This window comes from Dermacentor andersoni, chromosome 9 (genome assembly GCF_023375885.2).
Source record: "Dermacentor andersoni chromosome 9, qqDerAnde1_hic_scaffold, whole genome shotgun sequence".
NCBI classification, from domain to species: Eukaryota; Metazoa; Arthropoda; class Arachnida; order Ixodida; family Ixodidae; genus Dermacentor; species Dermacentor andersoni.
This window is the reverse complement of record NC_092822.1, coordinates 62,846,950-62,860,009: the sequence shown is the minus strand read 5'-3', so window position 1 is coordinate 62,860,009 and position 13,060 is coordinate 62,846,950. Positions and strand designations below refer to the sequence as shown.

The 13,060-nt window shown below is 48.1% G+C and overlaps 1 protein-coding gene across 2 annotated transcripts in view; it reads left to right on the top strand.

Moving 5' to 3' along the window:
• Positions 1–2,863: 2,863 nt before the first annotated feature.
• LOC126528573 (corticotropin-releasing factor receptor 1-like) overlaps positions 2,864–13,060 on the top strand; it is a 274,062-nt gene continuing 263,865 nt past the window's right edge. For both annotated transcript variants that reach the window (XM_055069140.2, XM_055069141.2), the window contains exon 1: positions 2,864–3,359. In XM_055069140.2, the coding sequence (XP_054925115.1) occupies positions 3,149–3,359 (211 nt within the window). In that variant the 5' untranslated portion in view covers positions 2,864–3,148. The remainder of the gene's footprint in view (positions 3,360–13,060) is intronic.

Here is a 13,060-nt window from a genome sequence, read left to right as displayed (position 1 = left end):
GACTGCAGAGCTGTTCTCACGAAGTTACCTCTACTTACGTTTAGTCCGAACTAGAACGACGAATAAGATGGTCGCGCTGTTCGCTTAGCCATCTTTTTATGCGTTTACGGCGAGTTCTGGAACACAGCTTACACTGGCATGTGCCATCACCGCTAACTGCACCACGCGCTGCCCTTGAGCTTGCGAGGGTTCAGTTGTTCATTCCAATTGTAATGTTATCACCAGACACCTGACCACAAAGACGAGAGCTCACCGATGGGGACGATTGGCACAGACGGCGTACTGAAGAAAACCGTGTCTTCTCCCTTTGTCCCAGTGAAAATCACCACGTCCACAAGTAAGCACTAGGCTAGATAGTTGCGCCTGCTAGTATTTCATCATCGGGAAACTAGAGCACTGGGACGAAAAAGCAGGTAGAGAAAGACATGTGTGTCGTCTTTTACTAATGTTTTCTTTATTTCGCGTTTCGTCGTCCAAGCGCCTTTGGTTCCTAATGTGGATAAACCGCAGAGCGTGGCGTCAGTCAGTTGTAGCACGTCAGCCAATCGCAAAAGCTGCCGGTGCGACCCCACTCTTTAACCGATACCGCACGAAAAAAAATGCGGATAACGCTGAGTCAGTGTTTGCGCCACTGCTTCGTATTAGGGTGCAAAACTTAAATTCTCTGCTTTACAAATTTCTGGAGTTTTACGTGACAACACCACAATCTGATTAAGAGGAGTGCCGTAGTGGGCGGCTCCGAATTGGATTTGAACACCTGAGCATCTTTATTGTGCACCTAAGTTTTAAAAAATAAATTGTGTGGTTTATAAATAAATAAAAGTGCCAGAACCACTTTCTGATTATGAGGCACGCCGTAGTGGAGGACTCCGGAAATTTTGACCACCTGGCGTTCTTTAACGTGAACCTAAATCTAGGTACACGAGTGTTTTCGCATTTCCCCTTTATCGAAATGCGGCCGCCGTGACCGGGATTCGATCCCGCGACCTGTGCTCGCCTAAATTCAAGTGCCACGAACGTTTCCGCATTTCGCCACCATCTAAGTACGGCCGCAGCGGCTGCAACTCGATCACGCTACCTCAGCAAAACTCAGGACCGCAGTGCCATAGCCCCTGTCCTATCCCCGGTGTGTCCAGCTCACCGAGCCCGTCACCACTTTGACGCACGCGGCAGTGCCAGCGCACGCATCTAATTTCTGCGTACTCCAACAATAAGTCACTACATAATACCTGTATAATATAAAATAGGTCTAATATACGCATCTGTCACGCACACGGGCCAGCTGATTGAAGACCGCAGGAGATTCAGGGGTTTTAGGGTCTATACAGTGGTTTAACACCTAGATTTCCGTAACGCGTCACGTGGTACAAACGTCACGAAAAGGCTCGGTGGGTAGCCAAATTTGCCATTACGCGCTCACAGTTAAATTTCACCTATTACAGCCACTGGCACTAAGGACTCGTGTCCCAGTGGCAATCTGCACATGGGAAGTGGAGACTGAACGCTGCGCTAACGATGCAGGTTTGGCTTTGATCACAGTCTGCTATGGAGAAGGCGTTTGTGCACGCATTTCGGAGGCCAGCACGAGGCAGTACTGCGGCGGACGAGGACAATATTACTTGCACCGCAGAGAAGTTGTGCTTCAGATAAGGACGATGTCTGCTGTGAAGGCCTGTTGCCACCCCCAATAACATTTCAATGGGAGATGAACCGATTAAGTCTGCCGATATCTTTTGTTATCGCAGTTTCCCTCAGCTAATTGAAGCCGACGTTCGTAGCACCTGCTAGGTATCGACAACGTAGGTGTTAAACATCTGTAATAAAACCGTCGAACATCATGCGTTATTCTATCAGCATTAGAGCTAATCAGCATTTCTGTAGCAGAGCCTCTTAAATAAAAAAAAAACTTTATTCTTATTTGATACAGATAACTATAGCGACAGCAGAAACGTCAGTTTTTACAATTCACACCACACGAGAGGCAGTCTTAAGATGTTTTGTACTTACGTCGACTGAAAGGCGAGCGAGTTCTCCAGAACTGGTTACGGTATAGCTAATGCAATGTTGTTAATGCATTTTAATGACTGCCACAGCAACAGCGCCCCTGAAACCTGTTGTCACAAACAAGTGCTTCCACGAATTTTTTTTTTTCCAAGTTTTCCAACGAAACTTTCCACTCACAGGGCGCTAAGCTTATCTCAAAGGTAAGCTGCGTAACTGGTGCGAAAGAGACGCGCAAAAACCACGGAAGGAAGACGTCTTCCATCCGTAGTTTTTTCGAGCCTATTTCACACCAGGTATTATGTGTCAACTAGCTAAGCAACAAGTTTCACTTGTTATAACCTGCGTAATTAGCCGTCATAGAGAACACCTGCTCCGCGTTATCTCAACCACGCCAGTCTGTTACCCACCGGCACGGCGCGTTGTCAGCCGGCCTTTTCGAATTTCGTGCTCTTGCCAGCGCGGCACCGAGCAGCAGGCGAAACTGAGCACATTTCATCGATCCCGAGGCCCACGTGACCTCATGACGCTTCGCTTCATTCAAACTGCTAGTCGTACTAGTTGCTACGTTTATGCTCCAAGCTAGATCATCTTCTCTTACCAATAGTCGGCCACTAACAAGTTTTGGCGCCATCTGTCGGAAAAAGAACGCCATGCTTGCATTTTGCGCGTTCCATTCGGCCGACTGAGGGCCTTCCTTTAGTAACGACAGATGGCTCCAGCAACCGTCCGTGTCTTCTTTTAAACAATGGTTGAGCATGTTTTTGGAGCATAGGCCGTATGATCGAAGAGCGCCAAGGTTCTTTGTTGCTTGTGGAGGGCGGGGGCGGAGGGAAGTGAGAGAGTGAGAGAGAAACGGGAGGGGAAACGGGAGGAAGGGAAAAAACGGGGCGCAGATTGCAGAATTCGGGAGCAGACGATCTTGGCAGCGCGTCTGAGCGGGACGCTTCGGAGGAAAGTTTTGTCTCCAACTTGCGCCGTCAAACGAACTTCTTCAGCGCGGGAGTGCTTGAATCGGTCCGCGCTCTGGGATTAAAAAAGACTGCGCCTTCAGGCGTCAAAGGCTTCTCGCCACTTGACGAGTTGTGCTTGATGATCGAGTGATGACGAAAAGTGTGTGATTGCTTCTCCTGGTTATCGAGGCTTGATGACTTCGAACATGACCACAGGGGGCATCGGCACAACCGCTTCCACTACCGTGGGTCAGGAACTTTGGTCGCTCGGAAGCCGCTTCATCGAGACGTCGACGGCTTCGCTGGAACATTTGCTGCGACAAAATGTTGTCACGATCTTGGACTATCAGCTCAACGAGGCTGAGTGTGCCGAGTTGGACGCCCGGTTCGCCGATCAAGCTGGAGGTAGGATATGCACCTGGGAAATTCATTTACAGAACTGCGAATGCTTGGTTGCACTAACATAAAGCTTTTTCTCCTGGCAGGCTGGAGTTCAGTGACTTCTAATGCCACTCGGGCTACCTAATTTGTTCCTTATTATCATTATTACCGCGCTGTGTGCCACACGGTATACCTACTATGAATAAATAGATGCTTGGAGCTTTTTCTTTTCTTTTTTCGTGATGAAGCTGCGCAAGTACCTGGGGAACTGATTGTCCTTAATTAACCATTCATACCGGCGACGCTAGCACTTTGTCACTAATGGCCTATTTTTTCTTTCGATTTTGCGGCTGGCAAGAACGATCTTTGTCCCTTCCCAGCGCAGCAGCCTCAAGCGATGTGCCTTTTTTTTTTAATCGAAAATTGTACTTTTGGCGCATTCGTACTGTTGTCTTGTTCCCGCTTCGACCGGAAACCCTTTGTCAGTGTCCATGTGCGTATATGAGGCGGAACGTGTTGCACCGTATAGAATTGTAACGCCTGCTCTTGAATGAAGACGCGCGATATATGGCTTCTGAAACCGTTCGCGCGTCGGCTGAACGATAGCAGCAATCATTCCATCATAAACAATGTTTTCTAGCTTATTTCGTAAGGCGATCTCTTTCTTCGTCAGATTAATGAACGGGCATGTTGATGTCAACGTCAATATGCTGCGTGCTGTCACTAGGCAGCACGCCGACAGCCTGAGACAATGGGCGCTGTGGCTGTTAGCAATCTGATAGGCGAGCCCGCAATTCGTTTTATTAGTTAGGGCAGCCACCGTTCGTGCGTAACTATTTGCTTAAGAAGCGTTCAACCCGGTTCTCACTGTACTCCGTAAGAAAAAAAAATGCTGCGCCAAAGACATACACGGACGAGAGGGTATCGCTATGAACCAAGTGGCACAACAAGTTTTATTGAGCAACATTTTTTTCCCTGAGCGCCTACGAAGTAAACCGCGCCTATTTTCTCCGATCGCTGAAGTGTCGACGGTTCTTGCTGATCAAGTGCTAAAGCCAGAAGGCACGAACTTAGGCTGCACTTTGAAATGAAGTGACGAATATTCATATTGTTTAAATGCATGTATACTGGAGGATGATGGACAAAGGCAAAGTGTCTGATGGTCTTACGGGGACCATCGGCCCATAACATTTAACGCTCAGCACCAGCACCACTTTGCCACGGAGTAAACAGAGCCTAATTAAGCCTGCATTCGAAACACTTTCTAACGATACAAATTGAGCATCACCACCGAGGACCAGCTATGCTCAATTTATTAAATGTTCCCAGTTAACCATCAACCACTCTGTATATTGTATTTTCATTGTGATAATAATTACAGGGTTATTCGAGGCTCTTTCCCGTCGTCGAAGTCGCCACCGCTGTCACTGTGCCGTCATGGTCGATAGCGCATGCGCGAACCACGTGCGGAGAGTTAGAAGTTCTCGATTTGGTGCGAGAGACGCACAGTGCGTTTCGGTGTAAAAAAGAAGAAAAGGCAGCGTTATGCCTTCCGCGGGCTACTGGCGTATGTGTTGCACTCACAAAAGCTAGCTTTCCTGCTTTGCAGCCACGTGCACACCACATCGTGGTGCATTCAAGTGGTCCGAGCGGACGTGTAGGGCTAGTTCACACATTGGCGACTCGCCGAGGTCGCGCGATCTCTGCGACGAGGACATCGGCGAAGTTTGGTCGCAAAGCGGCGACTCATCGTACACATAGGGGCGCAAATGGTCGCTTCGCTCGAAACGCGATTGTTTCGGGTCGGTCGCTCGCTGCTCGATCGCCGTTGTGGATGAGCCGTTGATCTGAAGCCACGAACGACGGTAGTTTTCCGTCTCGAAAGCACTACGTGCGCCGTCGATGCGCGTTGCCAGCGTTGTGAGGACGCCTGGCGGCGACCGGGGGTGCCGTTACTACTGCGCAGCAAACGTTAAGCCCAGACCACAAGTACGCTTGCCGACGCGATTAAAATTACATTATGGGGTTTTACGTGCCAAAGCCACTTTCTGATTATGAGGCACGTCGTAGTGGAGGACTGCGGAAATTCCTGGGGTTCCTTAACGTGCATCTAAATCTAAGTACCACGGGTGTTTTCGCATTTCGCCCCCATCGAAATGCGGCCGCCGCGGCCGGGACTCGATCCCGCGTCCTCGTTCTTAGCAGCCCAATGCCATAGCCACTGAGCAACCACGGCCGGTTCCGCCGACGCGATGAAGCTCTCCTTTACGCGCCTGGCATCTGCAGCGCCTCGCGAGGCAAAGCAGCTTGCATCTACGTGGGGTGCTCGACAGCGTGCGCTAGCTGGGCTCAACCACAGACGCCTTGACAGATGCGGTTTCGTACTTTGTTACTGACATAGCTTCATAATGTTGTAATATCTTTAAATGTAACTATTTTATATTTGGAGCTGTAAGGTCAGCGCAAAAAAAAAAATATGGGAGAAAAAGCACTTTCTCGCACCACGTAAGTCGGCCTTGCTGAGAGTTGATTGTGCCACGCCGTAGCCGGGTCGCCAGGCGCGCCGACGCGTGGTAGCCCGAGCGCGGAATATATCAGAGAGGAGCTGATGTCCAGCACCGCGCCGCGCTTCGACGCGTACGAACTGCTGCCGCGCCGTTCGCGCATGCGCGGGCGCGCGGACGCGAGCTGGCGCGTGTCAGCAAGCGTACGAGTGGCACTATCTTGCATGCTTCGTCCCTCCAACAAGCTGTCCCGCGTATCAGTAGAACACCGGCCAAAATGCTCCATGGTGCCACTAAGCATAGCTACCGCTAACAGCGCTTCGCCCTTCGCGAGAGAACGACGATGCTTTTGCATTTTACAGCGAAAGCTCTATATGACTGACCTTCCGTAGTTTCTTCGGCGTCCGGCAACAGAATCGGACTTGGCGATTTCTAACAAGCCCATACACAACGGGTTTCATTATTAGTGTGTGATCACGTGAGGGTGCAGTGTGGCGGCGCAGATGTCAAAATGCGGAAGATATTAGAACGCTCGCCGTGAAAAATTGCGTGATGTCAAGGTTATCGCAATATATAAGCAGGAGAGGTATCGACGCTAAAAAAAGCCGCGTTATCGGTGGGGCGGACGCGTATACTTCGTACACCCGAAGAACAACATGCGTACGAGGAGCGCCCGAAGGAACAGCAACGAGAATGTAAACGGTGCCGGCGCGAAACGACCACCGACGAAGAACGTTCCCGTGAGGCTGAACGAAAACGACAATCGCGAGCCCGGGCAACAATTCCACTCTGTGAAAATGGAACGGCGGCGAAAGCACTTTGCTTTTCGTTTGAGAGCTTTGACTGTCGCTAGCTTTGGCTGCCAATCTACCTTCCCAGAGCGGAATTGTCATTTTTTTTTTGTAAGAAATATGCTCAGAGATAGGGCTTTTAAGGTGCTTGTTAGCGTTAACAAAAGACGTTATTGGAATTCAATTGCTCGCACTCAGTAATGTCTTCTAATCTTCGATTTTCTCCGACACGCGCTTCAACTCGTAATTAAACTACAAAATCAAAACAGTTTTGTTTTTGTTTAATGAGTGCAACATCGTTCCACATTTCTTGCTCTTGAAAACCAAATCCAACTTCTTAGAAAACTTCAGCACTGGTTGTAACTACTATTCTCTGTGTGATCACTTTCTGCATACTAATGAGAAAGTTCCTGCTTGGGCGAATCGCACTGCGCATTACACTGACGCGCGTACATTGTCCAGCTACTCCCAGTTCGCGCTCCTCGGCTTTCGACAAACAAGTTCCGGTCCTTTCCAGCGTACGCACCTGCTACTCTGTCTTCAACTCCAAGTCGTTCCTATGATATTCACAGCTCTGCGTTGCCGTTCGCACCTTGAAGCCTTTCATAGCCATCGCACACACTCGCTTACGCTTTCATTCACGTACCGCTCGGCGGTCTCTTTGATCTCTGCCGGCACAGTAGCGAGCTGAAACGCCAAACTCATGAAGTGCGAGAAACTGCGTGAGCGCGGACGCCTTTATCACCGACGAGAAATCGCACAACGTGATCAAAGAATGAAGGCTATTCTTTTGAAAACGTCGCTTTATATAGAGTAGGCGAATTCCTCGATCCTCTTATGGTTTCTGCCGTCTGACGTCGCCAATGCCCATAGGCAAGTAGCGTTCCTAGTTAAAAGGACACAATATGATCAAAGCTCCTATGTGGAACTAGCGTCCATATTCTCTCTACGTATTCCAACTTCATCCTACCTTTTTCCTCTCCTCAGGATTTTGCGCTTCTTCGTCTTCTATCCGAAAGCTACTACCGCTTCACCCTATCATGTTTCTATCACTAACCTCTCCTGGAGTGCTACTTGAAAATGTCTCCAATTGAAGAACATTCATCAGACGTACCAAGCAATCTTCAATATTCCTTTCTGAGTGCCTGTCCTTGTCACAAAGTAAGGACTATAAAATTTGGCACTGGAATCTCTTACTCCTTTCCTAACTTGAACTAGGTTGGCTATTTGAATGTTTGAGATGTCCGAGCAATGTCTGTTAACTTTTTTTATTCGCTTACGGTACCTCTCCTCCTGGGATTTTTGTTTTCTCTCCTAGACGATTTTCAGACATTCTAAGAGCCCTAACTCAGTCTGCCTGCACAATAGGAGTTTCTGCTGAAGAAGCGAACTGTGGACTGCATCTCAGGCCACTGGTGTAGGAGCGATTATGATGTTTTATAGCTGCTCTTCAGGGTGTAGACAAGCCGTATGTAAAAATACTGAAAGACATCTATAGCGGCTCCACAGCCACCGTAGTCCTCCATAAAGAAAGCAGCAAAATCCCAATAAAGAAAGGCGTCAGGCAGGGAGATACAATCTCTCCAATGCTATTCACAGCGTGTTTACAGGAGGTATTCAGAAACCTGGATTGGGAAGAATTGGGGATAAGAGTTAATGGAAAATACCTTAGTAACTTGCGATTCGCTGATGATATTGTCTTGCTTAGTAACTCAGGGGACCAACTGCAATGCATGCTCACTGACCTGGAGAGGCAAAGCCGAAGGGTGGGTCTAAAAATTAGTCTGCAGAAAACTAAAGTAATGTTTACCAGTCTCGGAAGAGAACAGCAGTTTATGATAGGTAGTGAGGTACTGGAAGTGGTAAGGAAATACATCTACTTAGGACAGGTAGTGACTGCGGATCCGGATCATGAGACTGAAATAATCAGAAGAACAAGAATGGGCTGGGGTGCGTTTGGCAGGCATTCTCAGATCATGAACAGCAGGTTGCCATTATCCCTCAAGAGAAAAGCATATAACAGCTGTGTCTTACCAGTACTCACGTCCGAGGCAGAAACCTGGAGGCTTACGAAAAGGGTTCTACTGAACTAGAGAGCGACGCAACGAGCTATGGAAAGAAGAATGATAGGTGTAAGGTTAAGGAATAATAAAACAGCAGAATGGATGAGGGAGCAAACGCGAGTTAATGATATCTTAGTTGAAATCAAGAAAAAGAAATGGGCTTGGGCAGGACATGTAATGAGGAGGGAAGATAACCGATGGTCATTAAGGGTTACGGACTGGATTCCAAGGGAATGGAAGCGTAGCAGGGGGCGGCAGAAAGTTAGGTGGGCGGATGATATCAAGAAGTTTGCAGGGACAACATGGCCACAATTAGTACATGACCGGGGTAGTTGGAGAAGTATCGGAGAGGCCTTTGCCCTGCAGTGGGCGTAGCCAGGCTGACGATGATGATGATGATGATGACGATGCTGATGCTGATGATGATGACGACGATAATAATGATAATTATGATAATGATAATTATTATGATGATAATAATAATAATAATAATAATAATAATAATAATGATAATGATAATGATAATAATAATGATGATGATGATGATGATGATGAAATAGCATTTGCACCCATCAGGGAAACTATCGTACATCTTGACGCATTGTTTAACATCACGTATAGCACGCTCTGCAAGCCCATTTGCCAAGGGATAGTATAGCTCCCAGAACTTGATTTATATATTGTGGTCGCGAGCACATCTTGCTTGTTTTTAACTCATGAACGCTGTACCGTTATCACATACGATCCTCCAGGCAGTCCTAAACAAACCCTTTTCTAGGAGGGCGATGATGTTATTAGCAAATTCTGAACCTTCCCGTGCCGCGACCATCCTGGTGAAATCAGTTATGGCTGGAAGAAAAGCTTGCGTGTTTCCTACTCCCTCTTGTTTGTTTTTTAGCTCGGCAAAAACCATGTTTATAACTTCAAAAGGCAGGTTCGAGTGGCAAGGTATCACGGAGTCCACCGACTGCTTATATTTCACTTTGTTGACTTGACAAATATGGCGTGAACGAACGTACTGATTGACTTCTTCCTTCATGTGAGGTTACATGAATCTCTTAGCTTGCTTGTTGTACGTTCGCAAAAATCTGGCGTGTCCTCCTGATTCTGGGCTATCGTGATACAGATAAATCACCCTGGAAAGCAGTCTTGGCGGGACATGATACGAACCCTTAATAAAAATCAGTTGTTCAGTGCCTTCTCACCATTTTACTTCATTGATTTCTTCCGACCCTTCTTTGCTGGATTGTGTCATCAGTCTAGACAAAGCATCTGCATCAATAAAAAGGAGTCCAGGTCAGTGGGAGATGGTGAAGTCAAACTGCTGTAAGTAGTTCACACAACTGGTGAGACGTCCTTTATGTTAGGTCGTATTCAAGAGATGAGTGAGGACCTGGTGATCAGTGAACAAAACGAAGTTCGAACCTTATAGTTACGTAAGGAAGTACTGAATTGCTTTACGAACTGCAAGTGCTTCCTTTTCAGTAGGGTTGTAGTTAAGTTGAGACGGCTTTAGGTTGTACCTGTAGTAACTTACTACGAGTCGCTTTTCTCAGCCAGGTGATTCTGGGCATTTGTGATACAAAATTGCACCTGTCCCATAGTGTGAGGCGTAGAAATCCAGTTCAAAGGGTAAAGTGGTCAGGTATGCGTTATTACACCTTCCCGTTGAGTGCGGGAGTTGGCCGACATTGAGGAGGAGTTTGAGAACTGAAGCTTTATTTACATAATTTACAGTAATAACACAAATTAATGAACAGTCATAAAGTCATCGACGGCCGGCAGCAAATCGGACTATGCGGCCCGTGGCAACAAGAACGAAAAAACTCTTCTCCCTGTCTCTTGCTTTTAACCCCTTCGATCTCTCGGGTAAAAAATGACGTACAGCGCGAAGGACAAGGACTGCGAGAGACGACATACACAGCGCTGACTTCCAACACTACTTTATTGCGTTGCCACATCGTCTGTATACGTCAGTTTTTATCCTAAATTACCAACTAGCCCAGGGACCACTCTAGGTCTCCCGGGGTCACGTCATTTTCGGCCAATCGTCGATCCAGATCAGGTGTCGTCATTTTTCTCCAATGGTACGTGCCCGTGCAAGTGCCGTCACATTCGACCAATGGGCACGCTCCAAAGGCTCCACTGTCCGAGAGTTGACTTGCTTCCGGCGTCGCCTCCTCCCCTGGAAGCGCTCAGCTGGAGGAAACGGGCTGTTCTCGAACGACCTTCCAGAGCCGCAAAACAGCTTTGCTCGGGACCAAGATCAACTACCTGGAACCGTGCCAGCCTCCCGTTGCACTTTCGGGAAGAGTCAAGCAGGGGGGAGACAATATATATGTGCGGCGCATGAGGTGGGGGTCGCCGACCTGTCTGACGGGTCCGGTAACGTGGTAGACGCACCCCGGCGCACCATAATTGGAATACGACGGCGATTAGATGTAGTCGGGGAACTTGAGTGCTGCCATGAAAGGGGTCCGTATCCAACGGCGCCTCCTCGCCCCGGAAGTTCGGAATGGCCGGTGAACTCAATTCGATGGCATGAGAAACGCTGATGGAACATGTAGTGTACTGGTGACGAGCCTCGTGGGACGAATTTCTGGATCCCGGGCCCTGGAGAACGTACGCAAAACAAACAAAACAACATATCACTGCACCACGTGCAAGCGCAGACTCTTCACCCCTGACTCGCCAGGCTATTACTATGCCGCTGCAAAAGAATCTGGAGAAAGTTAATGAATGACAACAACTTTTATAACTACACACAAGCAAACATTTGAAACTGCAAGTATGACTTCCAGCCCATAATAACACTTCCTACCTCATTAGTCAAAAGAAGGAAGGTAGTAAGTCGGTTTAACGAAACATCCGTCTCAAACCATCCGCGTTACCATTTAAATTGCCCCTTTTTTAACGGACGGTGAAGTTATATTCATGGAGGAATAGACTCCATCTGAGCAAGCGTCCGTTCTTACGGGACATGTGTCTGAGCCCGGTCAGAGGACAGTGGTCGGTCTCGAAAGTGAGTTTCGCTCCGTACAGATAACTACATAATTTCTGGACCACCCAAACTAACCCGGCGCATTCTTTTCCGGAAGCGCTGTACGCCTCCTCTCCGCACTTTAATTTTTGGCTAGCATACATTGCCGGATGCTCCTCCGCGTCTTCGCCCACCTGGCCGAGGACGACTCCCAACCCTCTGTCACTAGCGTCGCACTGCACGATAAATTCCTTAGAATAATCGGAGGTCCGAAGCACTGGTCGTGAGATCAAAACCTCTTTCAGGTGCTGAAATGCGCTTTCTTTGGCCTCATTCCATCGAACTTTTTCGGTCTCTCCCTTTCCGAGGGTGTCTGTCAGGGAGCTTGCTACCTGTGAGAAATGTGGAATGTACCGCTGGTACATTCCCACGAGCCCTAGAAGGGCTCTGACATCCGTCTTAGTTCGCGGTTCAGGAAAGTTATTGATAGGCCCTATCTTTAGTTCGGAGGGCCACCGCGTTCCTTGTCCTACGACATGCTCTAGGTACCTAGGTAACTTGCGAACACCCGAAGTTTCACTTTTCGGCCTTTACCGGGAGACCCGCGTCTCGTAGACGTGCCAGCACCTTCCTTAAGTGCTCCATGTGATCGTTCCAGCTGTTAGAAAAGATGGCCACATCATCTAAGTAGGGGATCGCGTAATCTTGTAGGTCTTACAAAACAATATCCATCAGCTTAGAAAAGCTAAACGTGTGCGTTCGTAAGCCCGAAGCTTAACATTAGTGGTCGAAATGTGCCCAGCGGAGAAGTGAATGCTCTGTAGCGACTTGAGTTTTCTGACAAGGGCACCTCCAAGTAACCCCTAAATAAGTCGATTGTGGAAATGTACTGGGCTCCGCCCACCCGTTCAACTCGTTCTTCTATGTTAGGGATAGGGTAAAGTTTGTCCCTTGTAATCGAATTCAATTTCCGATAGTCCACACAAGGACGCAGCTCTTTCCCGCTCACCTCTACGAGAATCATTGGGGAAGTGTAATCACTGTCTGCTGGCTCAATGATTTCCAACTTAAGCATTCGTTTCATCTCTACTTCCATTATTTTCTCGCTGACGAGGTGAGACCCAGTACGGTGGGAATTTAATGGGTTCGTCTGATGTGAACTCAATGTCATGAGTAATGAGCGTCGTTCTCCCCAGCCGGCTACTGAAGCATTGGCGAAATCCCTCAAAGAGTTTCAGGAGGTCGCTTACTTGATTGGCCTCGAGAGCCAGTCGGTTTACAGACAGATTCAGGTTGTCCTTTATGGAGCATTCCGCATCTGTCACTGTCGCTTAAATTGGAAGTACGACCGCTACTTCTTCAGGCCACCACGTTCACAACCTCTTTC